The sequence below is a fragment of the Sorex araneus genome, chromosome 1 (genome assembly GCF_027595985.1).
Source record: "Sorex araneus isolate mSorAra2 chromosome 1, mSorAra2.pri, whole genome shotgun sequence".
Classification (NCBI taxonomy): domain Eukaryota; kingdom Metazoa; phylum Chordata; class Mammalia; order Eulipotyphla; family Soricidae; genus Sorex; species Sorex araneus.
The window spans coordinates 266540731-266564620 of record NC_073302.1 but is presented as its reverse complement, the minus strand read 5'-3'; the positions used below and the strand labels follow the sequence as shown (position 1 = coordinate 266564620).

Here is a 23890-nt window from a genome sequence, read left to right as displayed (position 1 = left end):
AGTGTAGAAATGAAAAAAAAAAAAGCAAAAACTACCCAGCATTTCACTTATAATGTGAAAGATGACTAAAGCAACTACTTGGTAGCCAACTATAAAACTAGGTTGTAGACTCAGTAAAACTTCTGACAGTCATCAGAGTGAATGAGGAGGAGGTAGATGAAACATTTCAATGGTGAATAACACCAGAAAATTGATGAGAACCCTAGAGGCAGTACAGCAATTAAAACACTTGCCTTGTAGGAGGCCTACCCTGGTTTGATTTCCATCATTGCATATGGTGTCAGAAACATTATCAGGAGTGATCACATATTACAGAGCCATGACTAAGCCTTGAGCATCACAGAATGCGGTCAAAGAACAAACTAGGGGAAAAAAACCAGAAACTTCATTGTAGGTACAGAAAGTTACATACATATAGGAGTGAGAATCTTACCAAGGTGCTTAATAATGTGGCAAATCAGTTATTTGTCAAATAAAAATTATTAAGTTTCATTTTATATATTAAAGGTGCCTATATCTCAACTTGAAATGTACTTTCCTGGACCTCTTCCTATCAGAGAAGCCCATGTTCCCTCTTGAACATATAATCCCTTCTCCCTCTTCATATTCTCCTACATTTCCTACATTAAACTTTTAACATGAAAAATATAGTTTAGATAATGATTTAATTATATAATGATAATAGTTTTACTTTTTTGGTGCTTTAAGACATCCAACAAACTACATAAAAATGGAAACTAAAGAAATAGAGAAGCAGGGATAAGGAAATAGAATCACTATAAAATTTCGAATATTATCAAAAACAAGTTATGGAAAAAATATGGAAATCTGTATGTAAACTTATTTTTAGTTGATTTTTTGGTACAAGCCATGCTTAGTAAACCCACATATCCTGCTCATCAAACTTCATTTGGGGAGATATATTATTAATCCCAAACAAATTTCTGACTCTGATATCACCTTAACATGTATGGTGCCCAAATGGGTCTTTAGAACTGTGTCTGAAAATGTATTTGCTTGGGAAAATTCTAAGTATGAAGGAAAGTTAAAATAAAATGTAGAAATAAAATTTTATTTACTTGCAATTGAAGGACTTATACTCAAACAGAAGAAAATAGTTCTTAAAGGGAAAGTAAGAAGTTGAACTTATTATTATCTGCTGGTCTGTTCCATTTACATTAAGAGTAATGACACAAACAAAATTCATACTCAACCTGAATGATAATGCAGTAAGAATGTGTAAGACAAGGAAAAACAAAACTATACCTCTGGTAGTATTAATTTTGCAAATTAGTATTTCTGCCCTGTTTCTGTAATGAAATTCTAATGATTTTCTTCTTAAACATTTATTAAGAAAAATTATTTGTCTACAAGCTGAAGAGTTGAATTTACAATCTGCAGTTCTGGAGTGAAAACCATCATTGCCAAATTTTACATGGACTCATTATGAGTTCATACATTTTGTTTTGTTTTCTTAAGTGGTTATGGAAAATTAAGGGTTTTTTTATTACACATTCAAATGGAGTACCGTTTTTATTTTCATGCTTACAATGTTTTGTTTCATTTATGCTAGACTGTTCAGTTTCCATAATGCCATGGCTATTTTAGGCAGACTTGAAAAAAACACTTATTAGTTGGATATTTCAGATGCTCTCATTCGTCTGCCCATACATCACAAAGTTTTTTGTCTATTAAATGTTTGTTTGGTTACCATCTATTTATTTCAAAATCACCATCCATCTTCACAATCTTTTCTCTCAAATAATAATTATGCAGTGGTCAGTGAAGGAATACTAGAACTAACATAAGCCTCAAGAGTACAGTAGTTCATAAATAAATGCACTCCTAATCAATTATTTTTTTTTTGCTTTTTGGGTCACAAGCAGTGATGCTCAGGGGTTACTCCTGGCTCTGGACACAGGAATTGCTCTTGGCTGTACTCGAGGGACCATATGGGATGCTGGGAATTGTAGCCGTGTAGGCCACGTGCAAGGAAAATGCCCAACCTGCTGTGCTATCACTCCAGCCCCTCATCCTCAATTTTTTAAAGTTAAATTTGGTAGTTGATAAATTTCACATGTTTTGACATGAAATTCCAAACCAATCCTTTCCCATCCTTGACTTGATTTAGAATTACTTGCTCTTATCCTTAATGTTATTTTTCAGTGTTTGATTTAAGTTTTGAGATACTTCTGAACTTATCTTTCCAAATTATCATTAGAAATGTATGCCATCTTGCTATCATACCCAAAATTACTTATTTTCCCTTAAATTATTGAGGAGAGTAGAATAAACAATATAAATCAAGAGATCAATTCCTCTTGTCATTTAAAAAAAAACTAATAGACTAAAATGTTACTAATTGATTCTCTTTGGGATTCATTTATCAAGCAACCTCAAGTTCCCCTGAATTAATCAATATTTTTCACACTTTTCATTTAATAACTGCAATGATATAATTATTTTTTTAAAAAATAGTTTCTTGATTAATTAAAAAATAAAACTGTACAAGAAAGGGAGCATTTTTTTCTGGCAAACTTCTTGGGGTTCTATTTAACTCTAAAAGCTCTTGGTCACATGACCTGAGATATAAGATTTCCATATTATTTTCTTTCATATTTCATATATCTTCAGGAATTACATATATTTGGTTTTGAGAATTTTTTAGCAACAGTAAAGTTACTTTACATTGATGCGTAAATGTTATTCTCATGTCATAATACAGAGTTTTTAAGAACATTTGTTATTTTCTCTGCTGACCTCGTATGTGTGTTTGTGAAGTGTGGTGCTTTTTATGTATTTGTGTGTGTGTTTGTTCCTGTGCATAATAGAGAAGAGAGAAGTAGAAACAGAAAAAACAAAGGTAATTTTTGATATACTAATTTGTAGAACTAAATATTTTTTAAATTCCATATAAATTTCCTAGCTCTCCTGTTTAATTCAAAGAGGTTAATTAAAATCTGTACTAGAGGGGCTGAGACAATAGTACACCAGATAAGGTGCTCGCCTCGCATGCTGTTGACCCAAGTTCAGTTCCCTGTACCATATATATACATCTTGAACACCACCAGGAATGATCCCTGAATTCAGAGAACTGAGCCCAGCTATGAATGACCCCCAAACATAATAAAACAAATATATATGTATCTACATAACTATTATTTTACTATGGTGAAGTTTGAATGTTTAAAATTTATAAAAACTGAAAATAATGACTCAATTTCAAAGTAGATTAAAATTAAGTACCATGTGATATCACAATAACTCATGATTATTTTTAGGCTTAGAACAATATATTGGTAAGTAACTAAAAATATAGATTTATGCATCCTGTTATGATAAATATTTTTTACATAAATACTGCCTTGTGGATTATTTTATTATATTTCAAAAAAACAATTATTGTAGTGCTAATGTTTACCTGGGTAGTGCTTAAAAGTGAGAAGGACAACAAGAAATCATTAAAACATCATCAGCACTAAGAGTAGATGAACATATTGAAATAATTCACATATGTTTAATCAATACATTTATAATAAAGCAAAAATGAAGTGTATTAGTTACTCTTTGAAATTCTAGGATGGTAATACTTTTAAAGAATAAATACATATTTAAATAAAGGATGAATAAAGGAGTAGAATCTAACATTTTCCTGCTTTATTCATACAAACTGTCCCTTAGGATAATCCATTTTTTGTAAGAGAAGTTTCTCATCACAACAGATTAGTGAACAATACATGATGCATTTGGAATATTACCAAATTACAAATTCCAACGAAGTTATAAATCCTCTATGACCGCCAATATTGACTGGTGTCGTAATAGGCAACTAAGCAAACGTACTTTCTGATAGAATCATGGTACATATCTCTGAAATAGTTTGACCCAAAATCAAGTGTATCAAGAAAATACATCTAACTATTCAGAAGATTCAAGAAACAGAAAAACATAAATAGACTAGGGGCTGGAGCCATAGTACAGCAGGTAGGGCATTTGCCTTGCACGTGGCCGACCCAGGTTCAATTCCCAGCATCCCACAGGGTCCCCTGAGCACCACCAGAAGTAATTCCTGAGTGCAAAGCCAGGAGTAACCCCTGAGCATTGCCGGATGTGACCCAAAAAAGCAAAAAACAAAACAAAAACATAAATAGATTAGACTCATCACAGATATGAAAATGAATGTTTCATACTAATTATGACCTCCAAAGAACATAAAAATTGTCTTACTAGATAAAAAGTTGACTGTAAACATTTTTATACATAGTTAATTATGCTAGTGAATGTTAGTATTTTCCAAGCCAGAAATGATTTTTTCCCCTGGTTTTCCTCCAGTCTGCCTTATTAGACTATAAAAAATAAGCTCTTTAGTTTAATATATTCTGTACTTACTATTATCCAAGGATGAATTATTAATTTAGTCTATATTTTGATTTTCAATGTAAGTGCAGAATTTTACAGTACTTCATTGTCATCTGAAAAGTCAAGAAGCTGCCTGAATTTTCATATGAAAAAACATAATATCCTCAGCACACAATACTTTCAGAGTAACGGTAGGAGAGGGGCTAGGCACCAAGAAGAGTGTGGAAGCACATTTCTTAAATGTGCAAGGGCATGAGTTCAGTCATCAATAAAGGATAGATACTCCAGTCCTCCAATACTAAAAAATGAACCTGTTTTATGGTTATACTCATATATTATACTAGTTTCACACTAAGCAGAATTGAAAGTTCTTGATAGAGAGGTGTACACCTGGCTATCCTTAGGGCATACTTTTACCTCTGTTCTCAGGGATCACTCCTGAAAAGGATCGGACCACTGGAGATATCTGGATTTCAACTCTGGCAGGTTGACTACATGGCAAGTGTATTTTGATAAAATACATGCTTTATTATCTCTCAGGCCCCAAACAATTCTTGAGTATCATCATAAAAAAATTAAAATTAAAATAAAGCCTCAATTTAGAACTTTGAGTTACAGAATATCTTAGAACTAGTGGCTGAGTGATTTTCTTCCAGAAACTAGTATACTAATATGATACATTAATTATTCCAGAAGTATGTTTTCAAACTGCAGAATTCCTGTTATATTATCTTACATCCTCTCTATTTTTAAAACAAGGTGATATGCTTGATACATGCATGTGTATGTATATACATATATTTACATATACATCCATTTACTTATTTGTAAGTACAGAACTTATATCATTGCATGTTACCCATTTGACATTCAGTGAGCATACATTAAGTGAATGTGTACCAATTGGAGTTGGCTAAAATCTCAAGAATTTGGATTATTTTAAATATTATTCAACTCCATCAATTCCTAAGTTAAAAGGTATATGATGATGACATTTAATGTTAGAAATATCTTCTCCCCACTTAATATATTCAGTAAGGGTGTCTCTGATAAACAGATGACAATGAATATAATTAAAAGGAGAGCAACATAAATTAAAGCTAAATGAAATAATCCTTTAGAGAAATAGATTGTGTTTATTTAGATGCACTGTTAGAATATATTTCAAGTTGATAAAATATAATGCATTTTGTAATGGAGAAGATGAAGCTGAGATAATGCAATTTTTAAACGGTTGATTAATCATATGTGTATAATGCTATATGTTTTATGCTGTTTAGCTTACAATTTTAAAATACATTGTATTCAATTCTACTTTTGATTTTGAATTACCTAAAAACCAATACTTCTTGTTCTACCCTGAGGCAGATTTTCCTGTATTGTTACTGTTGCCATTAGTTTATTAGTATGGCCTTTTTTTTTCTTCTGTGAGAGTATTTCTCTTAAATTTTCATTTATTATTGTGTCTTGTTTTATAAAGATGGAGCATTGCAAAAGATTGTATTTTATTGATTGGTGGCGTTATGATGAGGGACTGAGAAGCAGTGTGTTGAAGTATTAAATTAAATATTCTTTCTCTTTGTCCTACTTCAGACCCAACTTGAGGTTAAAAGGTATTACACAAATGAAATGATAAATCCAGTTTACATAGTTTCCCTGTAGACATTGAACTGCTTCTTTCTTATTATGTCTGAATAAAACTCATTATCTATTTTGTTTCAGTAATAATTATGAGATTCTCTCCCAAGCAATTCTTTACTGTCTCCATTATTCTACATCTTATAACATACTCTAGAAAGGCAAGCATATAAATATGATAAAGGAATTAAGCTGTTGAAATAAATTAATTTATTATGCAACAGTGTATTCAAATCTTACTTGCTCAATGGATTTTACTTTAATGAAATTCTTCAAAGAACAATACATCATGTTCCAAAGATTGAAATTATACATTAAATGAAATGACTGAATATGTTGTCTCAATTTATAGAAAGTTTCAGTGGAATACTTAAGCTTTTTAAATCAGAGAAATTTACATAAATTAAAATATTTTCTTTAAATGAGTTAAGTATTATCTTATATTCTTTATTCTTAGAAAGCTGTAATTAAGCAAAAATAAACTAAAGCAAAATTAACTATGGAAAGTTTACTATAAATTCTGCACATTAAATATGATGTTAAAATGTTTTTTATTAAGATTTTTAATCTCATAAAGCTTTGACTTATTTTCCCATGCATCCTTAGTGTATTTGGATAAGTGAGATAAGTGAGCAATGTATGAATGAAAAGAATCATCAAAAAAAACATGTATTGAATAATTTTTTTGTGTTTTTAGTTTTATTATTTGGGGAGGGATCTACACCAGCAGTTATCATGAGCTACTCCTGACTAACTCCTGACAAAACTATGTTGTGTTGAAGATTGAACTTAGTCCTCTTGGTTTACATAGTATGAACTCTAGCCTATTAAACTTTTTTTATTTTAAAAAAACTTTATTTAAACACAGTGATTTACAGAGTTGTTCACAATATAGTGTTCCAACAGCAATCCCATGATCAATGTGACCTTCATTCTACCAGTGTCCCCAATTTCTGTACCACCGCCACCATCAAATTTGTTCCCGTAGAAGGCACAAAATAATTTACTTTATATTGTTTTTACAACAATATGGCAAATGGAGTTATAAAAAATAATTTCATAAAAGAAAATTTATAAAAAATATTACTATCTCACAAGGCTGTAACTAAAGTCATTGTCTGAAGATATACCGAGGTAGTTTGTGCTAGCAAAGTTTATTGAACTTTTTTGACCCAAGTAATTGTTACTTGATAGCTAAAACTTAGTTGTAGTTCTTTTAGGGAGGGATCTTAGTTGTATGTGTGTGTATTTGTTTTAGTGCTACACCTGGTAGCACCCAGAGGCTTACTCCTGGTTCTTAGCTTAAGGGTGACTCCAGCAATCAATGTTCTGGGGACCATATGTGTTTCCGGGAAAAAAAAAATCTATCGCCACGTGCAAGACAAGCTCCTACTCACTTTACTGTCACTTTTTTAGCCTAATTTTCTGAATTCTATAATTGACTAAGTATTTTATGACATATATCTCAGAAATAAATCAGTTTCTCATCCTTTCCATTAGCACCACTGTGAAGTTTTTGCTTGTTTGCTTATTTGTTTTGGGTTTGGGAACCACTCTGGGTGGTACTTGAGATTACTCCTGGCAGTATTCAGTGCTAACTCCTGGATCTATCAGTCCTTGGTACGATACTGTATATGGTGGTAGGTATCCACCCTCCACCCCCCCGGGTCTTCTGAGCAAGGCAAAATCCTTACCTTCTTACTACCTCTCCAGGCCACAAAGAAATCTATTAAAACAAAGATGCTTGATAAGAACTTTTACCATTTTTAAATATTAAAAATTGTATATTTATATAATGGAATATATACTGGGATAAAAATAATAAATGGATCCCAGCTGTTTGATAATTATAATTAGAGAATAAAAACCAACGTTTGGTATCCAGATGTACATTTTTAATCTATATGTTTTTGTTTCAAAAATTGAGGTCATTTGTTTGCAATGTAGACTATATGGTTTATATGATATAGAAGCATAGTGTCTTTGATTTATTTAGTTTGGAAAAACAGCAGTTTTGGGTTCATTTTTTATTTTATTTGAGACAAAATTTTAAGATATTTTAATCTGTAAATTTTGAAAGTGTATACCTTCTTTCTTTGACCTTCTTTACTATAACAGATGAGTGATATGTCATAAGCTTCCCTACTGAGATGATTAGAAAAGTTACTATTGGAAATACAAGTAATTTTCTGTGCATTTTCCTTCCCACTCATCTCATTTTCTCATCTATTCATCTGCTATCTTGTAATACTAACCCCACATATCTTCAATCTGAAAATATATTGTGTGCTGCTTTCATTGCTTACATAACAGAAATCTTTGCTGTTTTCAAAGAAGAAATTTAATTCTTTCCCTCTGACAAAGGGTTAGAGTAAATCTGTCAATACATCCGTCCTTTAGGATGTTTTAGTATTCTTTCATAGAAATTAATCACACTTTTAGACCATCCAGTAGTGCTCCTTACATTCAGGAAGTTGTTACTACAACAAGATTCTAAAATTTTTGGGTTTTTTTATTTATTTATGTTTAACCACCTTCCTTCCCTTTGTCACATGACTTGCTGTGATGAGGACTAGAGAACATGCACGTGTGGTTTTGATGCTTGTTGCAGAGGCGAGGGCCCTGAGATGCAGCACTACTAGGATATTCCATATTATTGGGGCTACTCCATTGTTGCAAAGGGTTTCCCACACTTCATTCAGTTACTCATGGGACCCCCAGCAACACTGGGGCAGGAGAAATGTTTAGCCATGCACTGTTGAGGATTTAAGTTGTGCCAAATTGTCCCCCTAATAATAAACCCCAAAGTGAAGATAGTCCCCTGAGAGAACCAGCACAGGTCTTAGAATATTAATGCACCCAGGAAAGAAAAGGTTAGATTAGAGGGCAAGTAAAACTTGTCCCAGGAGAATAGAATAAAGCAACTTATGGTCTTCAAAGATGGAGAAGGCAACACAGGCAAAAGATAAATAGGAAACTCTCAAAATTCTCTATAATTTTAGCATGCCCGCTGATAAGCTACGCAGATTATCTCAGCCTCCTCTTCAATGTACCCAATGAATTTTGATGTGCTTACCAACTGTTCTTAATGTCTTTGTCAATTTAAGAATAACTTACAGGTTTGAAACCACAGGGGGTGTGATAAATGGCCAGTCTGTGAATTCACTAATTTTATGGCTGCTCAGAAGACCCTAAAGCTTGGACAGGTGTGTGTGTGTGTGTGTGTGTGTGTGTGTGTGAGAGAGAGAGAGAGAGAGAGAGAGAGAGAGAGAGAGAGAGAGTTCATCTAATTCTCTAATTCCTTTTTACCAGCCATATTGGCTGAGGTGTAGAAATAATTGGACAGGATTTTCAGGACAGAAATGGGATCTGCCTCATGTAAGGCATACATCTTAACTCATGTGATCTTCCAGCCTTCCAGCCTGTGTCTTCCACCACTGTGTCTCAAAGTTTTAAGGAGAATATATCTTATTTTGTAGAATATATATTGGGAAATTGCTTTTAGAAGCAAACTTAACCATTTGTATCACATTTCACTGTATATTTCTTTCTCATCAAAAATGTAGCTTCCACATATCTAGTGAAGATGTTTATTGGACATAACGAAATTGAGAAATTAAAAGCGTATGAGATGAAGGATGTTCACTCTTGTGTTTTTTTTTTTTGGCTTTTTGGGTCACACCTGGCGATGCACAGGGGTTACTCCTGGCTCTGCACTCAGGAATTACCCCTGGCCGTGCTCAGAGGACCATATGGGATGCTGGGATTTGAACCCGGGTCGGCCGCGTGCAAGGCAAACGCCCTACCCACTGTGCTATCTCTCCAGCCCCAGGATGTTCACTCTTGGATGCACTTTAAGATCATCTAGATAACATTAAACATATTGAGGTTTAGGCCTTTAGCCTGAAGAGGGTTTGTTTTCTAGATATGCTAGAAATAAGTACCACAAACTTAAATATTTGGATTATTGGATATTATATTATTGGATATTGTTGTTTGGATTAAAAGAATTTAAGGGGCTGGAGTGATAGCACAATGAGTAGGGCGTTTGCCTTGCACGCAGCCAACCCAGGTTCGATTCTCAGCATCCCATATGGTCCCCTGAGCACCGCCAGGAGTAATTCCTGAGTGCAGAGCCAGGAATAACCCCTGGGTATTGCTAGGTGTGACCCAAAAACCAAAATTAAATTAAAGAAAAGAAAAGAATATAAATGTGAAATGTGTTCTCTTTCTGGAATTTGGTGTCAACAAGGCCAGCTTCTGCTGAGATCTCAAGTGTATCACTCCCTTGTCTCTTGGTAGTTTTTGGGTGATGACTCAAAAGGCTTAGCATTCCTTGGCTGTGGCTTGCAGCTACGTAAATCTGGTCTCTGACTTCACCTTTCATAAGATATTCTTTTCTCACTTCTTGACACGTCTTCTTGTAAGAACTCCATTTGTGTTGGAGTAAGAACCAAACTTAGTACATTTAAGAAAAAAATCTCATGTAGCCAATTACATCTATAAAGACTTTATTTGCAAATAAAATTCCATTCAGAGGTAACAGGCGTTAGGGCTTCCTTATATCTTTTGGGGGGAGACATAAATTAACCCACAGTATTTAGTAAACCAGAATTTCAGGGTGTTAGGCACATTTAAGACATCTTTGTTAACTCTAAGGCAAAATGTATTTGTGGGTTATCACTAGGTTAATGGAATCTCAGAGACCAAAAACCAGGAATACTTTCATTCTTTTGTGGAGACAAGACTTTGACTCTTTGTCTTTGTTTTTTTTATATATTACATTATCTATTTGTAGTTTGAGAACACGAACCAATTTTGCATTAGACCTTTGAATCATTATCCATTTGTAGTTTGAGAACACTAACCAATCTTGCATTAGACCTTTGACTTTTCTTCTAAGTATTTAAATGCTTTTTATTTTAATAGTTGCATCTTTGCATCCTGATATGGAATGATTTATGTTTTATTTACTGTGTAAACAGAGATGTATATTTCTATAATTCCAAATGTTTCTTACTTACCTAAAAGGCAGTTTTGAAGCTCTGGAAGTGATATTTTTAGTGTTCAAATATCTTGTTGGTCATACTTGGAGGAGAAACAGTACAGGAATAAGATACTTGCTGTGCTCAAGGTTTACCCTGGTTCATTACTCCCTGGGTACCCCCGATGGTCCCCTGAACACCACCAAGAGTGAGCACACTTGAGCTCAGCCAGGTGTGTTCCCCAAACCAAAACAATGAAAAATCAAACCAAAACACTGAGGTTGCTATTTCATAATTTGTATCTCCATTTACAATAACTCATTGGATATAGTTATGCAGCATATATTTAGATTAGTGGAGAAGGTGCAAAGTTTATAGAAGATAAGGAGTGGGACTTGAGTGTTAATATAAACTCTCAGGAAACATGATACTGAGTTTCGATAGTAGCCAACTAGTATACATTTGATACATTTTTTTCCTGACATGTTATGTGATTGAGCTGGAGCTTGGAGAAGTAGGTAGCCTGAAAATTATTAGAAACAAAGCAAATTATTCCAATGTTAACTAATAATCCATTTCCATAATGTCTTAAAATGTAACCATTCAAGTATGTCCGGAGCAATGGCATGATAAAATAGCTGTTAACAAGTCCTCTAGTGTTATTATTATGGTCTGTCACATTGATAATTTGTGTGCTAAATGATCCTTAGATACTTGCAGAAACAACAGAATATATTTAAGGAGTTCTGCAAATTGATAATTGTCTAGACTTGAAACCTGCTTTCTTGTATTGATTCATTGTTTTCTATTGGGTTCTACACAGCTTGTTCCTTTGACCTCCCCTGTTTATCCCTTTGAGAAAAGGACCAACCTTTGCTGTCAAGACACCGATATTTACCTGTAGAACCAATTTTCTGACCAGTCTTGACTATGGTTTTGCATAAAGTAGAAGGAATCTTTTTGATTAAAAAACATCAGCATTCATTCAGTGGAAGTCCCATATGCTTACCTCTTTTTCTCCCCCCACCTCCACTTCCTGTTGTGTTGTAGGAGCGCGTCCCAGACAGCCCCTCTCCTGCACCCTCTCTGGAGGAGGGCCGAAGGCCTGGCAGCCACCCATCATCACATCGCAGCAGCAGCGTGTCCAGCTCCCCGGCACGAACCGAGAGCTCTTCTGACAGAATCCGTAGGTCTCATACTTTTACTTGTCACCATTTTCAACTTTATTAGGTGCAGCTGGCTTTTCCAATCAAAATGCCCTCATTCCGAATAGATCTCAGATGCATCATGTTCTGAAGCTGTGGAGCAATAGCCATCTCTCAAAATTATGTTTCCCAGTTTGCAATATCATGAGGTATGATGCTACATTAACAGACACTGATATAAACTCCATCTCTTTGATGCTCACATAAAGATTTCAGCGATGAAACAGAGAAAGCAAGTAACCTTCTAGATTAGTTCCTGAGGTAAACACTTCCAAATCTCCAACATGCACTGTCTATAATTTATGGTCCATTCAACTTAATTGCTTCAATCCCAGTCCTGTCATTCTTTAAATTCATTAATTTTGAAATTAATCCCTATATTGAAGAAAACTAGAGATATCATTCAAAATATTGACTTTCAAAATATTTCATAACCAATCAGATGATCAATTGATTGAAGCATTTAAAATGTGCTAGATTTTAGGCCTTTAATTGGTAGTAATCAATATTCAGTAATATCATATAACATTATAAAACTGAAAGATAGGTTATATTTTCTTATTTTCATTATTGTATCTTCAGATATATATCCTTGTTCCTTTACCAAGAAAAGTAAGGGTAAAATTAAAGTACTATTTGATTACCCATTTATTTTCTGTTTTTTCTTGAATATAGTAATTTTTACAATAAAATTAACTTACTAACAGTGATTAAATTGATTAATCTAACATTTATTATAGTATAATCCTTATATAGTTAAAAGTATTTGGGTTTTATTTCGATACTGCTTTAATAATAGGAAAATACTTTCAAGAAACTGTCTTTACAAATTGTAAAGGGATATTTAGATAGGCAGAAGTGCCTAATATGCAAAGAATTGAGGTAACTAACTTAAATAATAGGTTAATTTATATAGAATAAAATATCTGAATCATTAATTATTAAAAATTACATTGGCTAACAGAATTCTATATAATCACTTGACTTGGTCTGCGACACATAGTTCCAAGCTTTGTATGAAAATATTTCATTTATTCATAGAGCAGATATATTCACTGATAAATGGTCCCAATATTTCCTCAGTATAGTCAAACCCAAATCTCAGTGCTCAAATTATTCTTCAGTATGATACTGTGTCTTTTTTTGTGTGTTGTGTTGAAATTAGGAACACACATTGAATTATAAATACTTGGTTTCATGTCCATTAATTTTAAGAGCATTATTTAAAATGTACTATCAAAAGGAGGGAAGATTATTTTTATCATAATAATTAAATTGCAATAATATACAAACAGTATAATTGAAAATTTTTTATTTTATTTATTAAGAGTTGTGTTATTTTATTCTTGATAAACACAGAGGAGTAAGCTTTATATGGTTAGGGAATAATTGTTTGATTAAATAGTATGTCTATACACATGCAAGATAAATTTGTACACACATCTGTACATATATTAAATATAAATGCATTCTGTTTTCCCATACTAATGTAAAATAATGCTAGGAATTCTTTTAAAAATAATGCAAAGAACATTTGCATGTTTGTCATTCAAATTTACTCAAAAACAGTATAATGTCCTTGCATCTCCTTATTATGGCTTCTTGTTATTTTTTTTCTTTTTTGGGTCACACCCAGTAATGCTCAGGGGTTACTCCTGGCTTTGCACTCAGAAATCATTCTCAGTGGTGCTCAGGGGACCATATGGGATGCTGGGAATCGAACCCAGATTTGTCTCGTGCAAGGCAAATGCCCTACCCGCTGTGCTATGGCTCCTGCTTTTATTATGGCTTCTTTACAAATGTCTTAATTTTTTTTTTAAAAGAAATTCCTCTTAAATGCCTAAGGAACAAATAACCAAAATCAAGAAATTTAAGTTATTTTAGTATTATTTTCTAAGCTAAATGTCATAATCGATTTGCATGATTTCCCTGGCAGCATTTTTCCCTTTGCAGGGGTTTCTACTTATATTTTTAATATAAACATATTTTTTGTTCTTGGCATAAAAGCCAATCCTAGACACCATGCTGGAATGGTTTCATTCCTTTAGTTTTTATCTAGAATAGATTAGCAGTCTTTGTCTTTTAGTACCATGACATTTTTGAGCAATTACTGACCATTTATTTTGCAGTGTTTCTCAGAGACTGCTCTGCAGGACCAACTACTTTCTGGTGTGACCCCGTGTCCTGAACACATGGTCTCTGGCCCCATAAACACCCTTGCCGGCCCCCCCAATATAAATTTATTGGATAATTGTGAAAAACCCTAATTTAGTCAGTCATCTACTAAATCATTTCCATAGTGATGAACATAGTCAACAGTTCAATAAATCATTTTATATTTTTTAGTCATTTTATCCATCTAATGGGCCTTAATCCAGCACTTTTATTTTAATTTTTTTTAGCATTTTTTACAGAAGTACTTTAATACCTATGAAACTTTGTGTTTTGTCATCCAGAATAAAATGTTATTGAATCACTTACTTCAGTGACTGTCCTTGTTCCAAAGTTTTACCTCCTAATGCTGCTAGAATCTGCTAGAATTTAATGTATTGTGTTTGAAATGAATAGATAAAGAACATTGTAATGTTAACATTGTGGTTCTTGTTTTAGACAAAAGGTTTTATTCTAGAGAAAGAATGTGGTAAATGAGACAAACGTTCAAATGCTTCCCTGATAGTGATTTAAGTGGTATAGACATTCAGAATATTCCAAGCAATTGAAAAAAAAAAAGAAAGAAAAAGAAAGCATAACGTATGTAAAATTAAGTAAAACAAATTCATTTCCTTTCAATAGTTTTTTCTGTGTACCAACAAGAATTTTGTTAGTCATAATTTTTCATAGCATTCCTAGAGATAGATTATAATTTTAAAGTTAGAGTATACTCTATATTTGATTTGAAAGAATATATTTTTGAGCGTTTCGCATTATGGTGTTTTGTCTTTGATTTTTTCCCCTGGATTTCCCAGCTGTCCATCAGAATGGGTTGTCCATGAATCAGATGCTGATGGGCTTGTCACCAAACATACTCCCTGGTCCAAAAGAAGGAGACTTGGCTGGTCATGACATCGGTCATGAGTCAAAAAGGATGCATATTGAGAAAGGTAATATAAAATATTCGTGTGACCTGTTTCTCCTGCTGTACACATGAACAAGATTTTAATCACAAACTAACCTTTTTACATCACATAAAGAAGCCATATTAACATTTAAAAGCATGCAATATAAACATTAAGCCTTTTCATCTAAGAAAACTGTAAATGAAGACCTGATGCTTTTCTCTGGTATAACAGGTATGTGATAGTTTACTTTTCAATGATTGTCTTTCCAATGTTTCCAATGATTGTTACAATTGTACTTGAAGGTCTGCTCAATGTCTTCTACATGTTTGCAGTCAGCTGTCATTTTACTTAGAGCAAACAATATAAAATTATTATTGTGACTACTATTTTATTTGATTTATTTGGTGGGGTGGTCCATACCAGACTATGCTTAGTGGCTTCCCTGGCCCTGCACGCAGGAGTTAATTCTGGTGCACTCTGGATTACCATATGTAGTGCTAAGTGTCAAATCATGTTGGCTGCATGCCAGGCTGCAAGGCAAACACCTTAACTCCTGTGCTATCACTCTGACACTATGACTATTTCTTAGTTCAGTAGTCACTTATTGGAGCACTCAGGAAATAGAATTGACTTTCACCGACCAGTGTGTACTATTTAAACATCATATGTAACAATGAACAAAACCCAGATTGTCCAAGGATGCAAAATTTTTCAATTTTTATTTGCACAAGCTTATCGTTTTCACAAAAAATAATCTTAGTTCAGGGCCTATATAATAATGTAGTTTCAAGATTGATTAAATTATTGTTTTATGTGTTGAAAATGTATACTAGTAGTTGAAAACTTATGTGCCAAATGATAAATTTTGAACAATGATTAAAATAGTTGATTCACTTTTTTTCATTATTTTCCATTTTTATTAAGTAATATTACTCAATTTTCTGACTTGAACACCAAATAAAAATATAATGTGAAGTATTCTTTGTTTAAAAAATGTGAGTATGCAAAAGTACAAACAACTGTCAGGATAAAAACATTAAAATAATCAAACAGAAAGAATAGGTTAAGGTAAAGCACCTGTGTCTTGCCCTGAAAAAATTTCTTCACAAGTAGTCAAAATGCATCAGAATACTTATTTTTCCTTTCAACAATTAGTCAAGTCCTTTGGGAGTTAGAGTAACAGTATTTCAGCAAATTAGATTATCTGTGTTATGGAATGACAATGAGAAAATTATTATCTCTTTTAAACGTTAACATGTCAAAACCTGGGCAAAAAGGGGAGATAACATGAAGACAGCTATAAATATTTTTTAAAATTTGGTAGCAAGTTTTGTCACAAAGCATGCTGGATTGTAGACTATTGATGGGTCAATTCATCTCTAAATGTATAATTCTAGTTCCATGAGAAACTTTTCATCACTGAATTCAAATAATGTATATTATATTCCATAAAGGTTCTTACATATACCTTTAATATTTAATCAGTAACTTCTTTGTGGACTAATGAAGACTAGCAAAGTGATAATATGATAAAACCATATGATGTCTAATTTTAATTATTCGTATTTAATAAACTGTAAATGAAGCAGCCTTTTTCTGTCAGCTTTCATGCAAAATAGTAAAATTTGTATATATATTTTTTGGTAAATTCTACCTCAATGCTCTCATGATATTACATAGATAATATCCCTTACACAACGATAGTGTAATTTTTTTAACTAGATCTTTGTAATGCACACAGAAATTGTCAATGAATTTTTAGTCATATAACCTAGAGAATATTCAGTGAAAAAATGGTAATCTAAGCATTTTCACTTATTTCTCTCAGAGAACTCTGGTGAAAAGCTGGAATTGAAATATTAAAATATAGATGCAGCAAAGAGAATACCACCAAAGGCTTAACTAATAACAATTGTAATAATCAATCTTTCTGGAATTTTTCTTTTGGGGGTGGTTTCTCAAACATTACTCACGAAGCCCTGCACCTCCTCATGGATTCTCAGCCAGGGTTCCCATAATGCTGTGCTGGTCGTGTACTGTGTTTCTGGGGATTATTGAGCCATTCCTCAGTGCTCAAGCCACTCCATCAGTGCTCAGTCTCTGTTTAACATGCAGACACACCTGGGGATACCTGGGGTACTCTAGGGCCCCACCTGGTGGAGATCAGAGTCCATCAGACTGCACCTGCATATCTCAGAGGAACTTGTAATACTGAGGAATGAATGGGGATCAGTTGCATTCTATGCACACAGCTTAATCTCTATGCTATCTTTCTGAAATTTGTTTCTCTGGTGGGACGGGTGCGCACCCAGCTGTGTTCAGGGGTAATACCTGGCTCTGCACTCAGGAATCCCTTTTGTGAGTGCTAAAGTCTGTCATATGCTAGGTAAATGCCCTACCTTTTATACTATCACTATAGTCCCCTTTCTAGAATTTTTAGGAAAAGTTTTAGGTTATCTGATTCTTTAAATTGAGTTACCTTATAATTTTCATGAATACTTTTTCTTAGCATGTGTCCTGAGTCCTATCTTCATACCGATTATCAATTATTCAGTTTTCTGTTACCATTGTCATTTTGATACCATAGATCCTTTCTTGAATTTAACACAAGACTACTCTAAGGACACCACTTCTTTTTCTCTTATGTCTCTGCCCTCAGAATCTTTATTTGTGTTATTTTTTCTTCATTAATCTGCTTCCAGGTCTACATTGTGCTCCTCTTAAATCATTTATGTGTAATATTTACTTTAAACAATCTATGAAATCATAGTGATCTAGACTTAATTAGCAGACTTCTAAAAGACAGTGGAGGCAAGTTTAGACAACTGTCAAAATTCTTTTGTAAGGATAATAGCAAAGCAAAAAGTTGGAATTATATATCCAGTAGAAAGTGAATTCATATAAAATAGTAGAACATTCTGACAACAAATATACAGATAAACTTTGATATCAGTAATCTTATTTTGTAAAAATTTTTAAAATAGTTCTGTTATCAGAATAAAGACTTGAGCTATATCTCACCAGTATTTCAATATTTTAGTGTATATTATAAAAAGGAAATTAACTTCATTTTGATAATCTGACAGAATGTGAAACTACCACTGAACTTATGGGTTTGTAATTGTGAAATTGTAATAGATGATTGATTCTACTATGGTATAGCTTTTGTTACCTGTTGATCATTCTCTTGTATGCACTCCTTTTAATCTATTTTTAGTGAATACTAATAGTGAATATTTATAGGCTTTATAGATTTATAGACTACTAAATTAAAAATTGTGCTCTCTCATAACTACCTTTATCAATTGTCTCAGAGTAGTTCTGTAACTTTCTTACTACACATACCTGTATTAAAGCTACTACTTCAGTTATAGTCATTTATGGGAGAATTAATTATATGCTGATGTCATTTTAGACTTAAATTCTTATATGTCATTTGCTGTCAACCACTTTAAATCACAAGCGATAATAATTTTTAAGAAAGCATTAAAAAGTTAAACATAGATATCAAACCTAATTAGAATGCTGAGAATCATAGCATCTTAAAACTTTATTTCTTCAAAACCTGTATGCATTTTAAGGTCTTGTCAATATTACAGAGCTATTGACTACATTCAATTAGACAAAATATTTGAGTCATCATTAGCTAAAGGACCAGTGCTTTTCAGACAATGGAAACTAGAAGTACTAATTCCTGAGAAAAATCATTCATTTTTTTAAAAAATAGAAAGCATTCTAGTACTGATTTGAACAATAACTTAAAATATATTCAAAATATGAATACTAAGATGAGTTGCTATGTTAAGAAATTGGCATAACCTCTTAGTACCTACACTGCAAACCATAATGCCCATAAGGAAAGAGAGAGAGAGAGAGAGAAAGAAAGAGAGAGAGAGAGAGAGAGAGAGAGAGAGAGAGAGAGAGAGAGGAGGAGAAAAGTGCCTGTCATGGAGGCAGGTTGGGACATGGGAGAGGGGTAGGAGCGAGGGTGGCAGGAGGGAAATTGGTGATGGGAAGTATAGGGAATGGTATTGGAACATTGTATGACTGAAACCAAATCATGATCAATCTTGTAACTATGTATCTTATAGTGAGTTAATTTTTAAAAAAGAAAAAATATCAGCATGAAAAATAATTACCATCATCTCTAAAGCTTGAGAAGTGCTTTTTTCTTTTTTTTTTTTTTTGCTTTTTGGGTCACACCCGGCAATGCACAGGGGTTACTCCTGGCTCTGCACTCAGGAATTACCTCTGGCAGTGCTCAGGGGACCATATGGGATGCTGGGAATTGAACCTGGGTCGGCCTCGTGCAAGGCAAAAGCCCTACCCACTCTGCTATCGCTCCAGCCCCTTGAGAAGTGCTTTTACGAGTGTGACCTTTCTTAAAGAAATGTGCTGAGGAAAATTGGCAGGGTTTATGACTTTTAAAAAAGCGATTTTATATCTTATAACTTTTCCAATCCTTCCAAATTCTCTAGAGGCTTGGGGATTTTAAAAAATTTCATGATAACCTCTTAGTCTAAATTTAATGGAATGGATAGAAAGAGTTGCCGTTTGAATTATATAAATAGTTTTACTGTTTTTTTTTATTCCACAACCCATATTTATCCCTCACATAGTTGTCCATTGATACTAATTTACAGTGTTATTCTCTAAAAATAGTTTGGTGGTGGTTGTTTTATTTTTTCTTAAATTGCCACTAACTTAAAAATATTTGAGCATGCTTTTCTTATCCTGCATGTAGCTTTATTTGCACAATTTCTAATATTGTAGAATTTTTTGACTTTTAATTGATCAAAAATTATATGTATGTTGCAGTGAAGCTGTGCGCTAGTGTTTATCCAATAAGAAAAGAAAGGATTTAAGCATTTATAATTGGGACTAGTGACCAAATTCTCATTTTTACCTACATCAGTGCATTTCAGTATTGAATTAAGTATACCACAATGTTATAATCACTCAGTAAATATTTACTGAATGCCAGCTATGTAAAAGAGTCCATCTAAAAAGCAAAAGGGCATTTGTCTCTCCTGTACCCATCCAGACTCCTTGTGCACAATGATTGATGGATAGTACCCGGCCATCTGCTTAACCACAGTGAGCATATTGACCTAAAAGATTCGGCATTCGGTCTCAGAATTTGAAGACAGAGCCCTGAAGACAATGAAATACAACATGACTTTGTTTGGATTTCTTTTATTAATTTATATTTTATTGTTAGCTCCCAACCTTGTCCACCACTTTTCCTAAGGAAAAAAAAAAGACTATTGAAAGACTTGGGTCATTTTTCTCAAGTTTATCAGAATAATTTTTGAAATATATTTATTCTGCACAGTACTTATTTAAAACCACTCTAATTCTGTTGAGTTTTCAAAAATGACTTTTAATTTTATATTGACATTCCCCAAATTAATGTTTAATTAATCATCAATCAAACTAGTGAATAAATGTTACTCAGACATATCACAAATAGAAACCTCTCATCCCCAAATTCTTCTGCACAGATTCTCTGTGTGTCCATTGTCTTTTTGGTCTGTATGGTTTTGGATTTGGACACGGGTTCCCAAGGGCTTCTCCTGGCTCTGTGCTTATGAATTGCTCCTGGTGTTGTTTTAGGAACCATTTTGTGCTGGAGAGATAAACCTATATATTCCTTATAAATCATTAGTCCTAGCAAATTAGTTAATAGATATATGGCTTTATCTTTAAAAAAAAAAAACTGGGCTGGAGCATTATGCAGCGGGAATGGCTGTTGCCTTGCATGCAGCTGACCTGGATTTATTCCCAAGCATCCCATGTGGCACCCTAAGCCCACCAGGAATGATTACTTGAGTGCAGATCAGGAGTAAGCTCTGAGCACCATGGGGTGTGCCCCCCTACACAAAAATAAAACAAAATAAAATAAAAATATAGTATTGCTATGAATCACTGAATTACAACAGATTTTTTTTTGTTGCAATCACTGAATTACTTCTTATTCTCCAAGTCATTGTGAATAATGCTTGACCTTAAATAGGTAAATTAAGACCAGATTAGTTCAGAGAATATTTTGATTACAAATGACAAAATTGCAATTGTCACAGATTAGGAAGAAAAGCATGTTAAAATAGCTGTTTTAATCGGTTGTTTTCAGTATTTGTAATTGCACACCTTCATAGTTTAAATTTTCTGTCACTGTCACTGTCATCCCATTACTCATCAATTTGTTTGAGCAGGCACCAGTAACATCTCTCACTGAGAGACTCATTGTTACTCTTTTTGGCATATCCAATACGCACGGGTAGCTTGCCAGGCTCAGGCGCGCTGGCTCGATACTTTCGGTAGCTTGCCAGGCTCTCCCAGAGGGGCAGAAGAATCGAACTCGGGTCGGCCGTGTGAAAGGCAAATGCCCACCCGCTGTGCTATCGCTCCAGCCCTTAAATTTTCATAATATAAAATGTCCTAATTTCTTTTCATATAAATGATTGATTCTGAACTTGCTCAGTAAGTATGCAGAGAAACACATATGTTGTGCTCTGTAAAACATAGGCAGTGTCATCTTTTAGGCAAGAGTGGAATTTTATAAAATGCAGTTCTCAAGAGATGTCCTTTTGGGGGCAAAAAATACCCCTTTTTGAACCACTTCTTTTCAACACATGCAAAGAACTACTTAGCATATATAATTTGGGGGGACAGACCTCTCCCGGCTATAGATGGCGAGAGGGACTCATCAATTCCATGTGAGGTCCCAAGAGTAAGAAGCTGCCTAGGCTTTGCAGTGTTAGAGACCAGCGAGGCCACCTCCAGCGGTGTTGGGTGGCTCAAGAGAACTGCCAGCCCTGTGTACTCAGGGAGCCCTGTGGTGTAGAGGTGGTACTCAGCAGAACATGCAAAGCAGGCTTCCCAGACCGCTTTGCTCTCTCCTCAGTCCTTACTAAACTTTTCCCTAGAAATAACATTTACATTACCCAGGAATTAATTATCACATAATTGAGATGAGCATTATTTAAAATATGTGGCTGCAGAGGACCATAGTTGTTTCACCAAGATTTCTGTAGCCAAGTAGGATTTGTGTCATTAAAATGTTGAGTCTCGGGGATTGACACTAAATAGTGGGATTGCTGGCTAGTACGGTAACTTTTATTGCTCTGAGGAACCACCGTACTGTTTTCCAAAGGGGTTGAACCAATCAGCCAATATTTTCACCGGCAGTGGATAAGAATTTCTTTTTCACCACATCCATGTCAATAACTATTGTTCCCAGTTTTATTTATTTTTTGATGTGTTCCATTCTTATTGATGTGAGATGATAGTTCATTGTCATCTTGAAATTCCCTGATAATAACTGATGATCAACATTTTTGGAGGGTGAGGGATTCTTTGAGCCACACCTGGCATTGCTCAGGGGTTACTCATGAATTTGCACTCAGGAATTACTCCTAGCAGTGCTCAGGGACTATGTGGGATGCCAAGGATCAAATGCGGGTCAGCCATGTGCAAGGCAAATGTCCTATTATAGTTCTGGCTCCTGAACATATTTCCATGTTTCCATTGGTTTTCCATCTGTCTTATTCACATCAGTTTCTGTTCATATCCTCTCCTTTCCCCATTTTTGATAAGGTTTATAGGTTTCTGTTTTTGTTATTGAGCTTTGTGAGTGATTTATCTGTCTTTGATAATAATCTTTTTTTTCTAATGTGTTGAATGCATTACTTCACCGAGGACACAATTACATCCATTCAAAAGGATATATACACATCACTAATCTTTGCTACATTCAGTACAATAGCTAGGATATGGAATCAGCTAGGTCCCCAGCAACAGATGAATGGATAGTGAAAGTATTGTATATGCACACACTGGAGTACTATACAGCTGAATAATGAAATCATACAATTTCTGCAACTTGGATAGAACTGGAGGGAATTGTACTAAATGAAGTGAACTGGAAGAGAAAAGACAAATACTGAGTGATTTTGTTTACCTACGGTTTATAGAAGAATAGCAGGAAATGGTCATACATGATCCTAAAGACACAATGTCCAAACCATTATTAACCCTTGAACAAAGAAATGAAGAAAGGGAAGGGGGAAAACTGAGAATACAATAAGAAAAAATGGGATGTTGTGTATCATGGACCTTGAACATGGAGTTTGGAAATGGGGTGTATACATAGATATCTAAACTACAAAACTAGCAATACTGGTACAAAGTCCAAACTACAAAAATAAAATATAAAATTGTGCTCATCAAGGTGGCAGAATGGAGGGTAGAAGGAAAACTGGTGACATAGGTGGAGAAAAAATGATACTGGTGGTGCGATTAGCACTGGGACGTTGTATACCTGAGATCCAACAAGAAATAATTGTAAATGATGGTGCCTTATTGTGCTGTAAAAAATAAATTAAAAAAAATAGTCAGATACATTTTCTGATAATTTTTATAAACTACATGTCAAAAAGTTGTGAGGTTTTGTTTGCTCTCTTTTATTTTTGTTTTCTGGGCCACAGCTTTTGGTTCTCATGGCTTCCTCCTGGCTCTGTGCTTCAGTCTTGTTTGCACGTGAGGAAGCTCTAAGGGGTTCCAAGGGCTTGATTTCATGCAAGACAAATGCCTTAACCCTAGAGCTATCTCTCTGGCTGCATTGCCAAAGAGTTTGGGGAGT

At 34.0% G+C, this 23890-nt stretch overlaps 1 protein-coding gene across 3 annotated transcripts in view; it reads left to right on the top strand.

Moving 5' to 3' along the window:
- Positions 1-23890, top strand: part of DACH1 (dachshund family transcription factor 1) — a 423983-nt gene that overhangs the window by 291717 nt on the left and 108376 nt on the right. For all 3 annotated transcript variants that reach the window (XM_055122554.1, XM_055122548.1, XM_004604002.2), the window contains 2 exons: positions 12033-12168; positions 15154-15288. In XM_055122554.1, coding sequence (XP_054978529.1) covers positions 12033-12168; positions 15154-15288 — 271 coding nt within the window. The remainder of the gene's footprint in view (positions 1-12032; positions 12169-15153; positions 15289-23890) is intronic.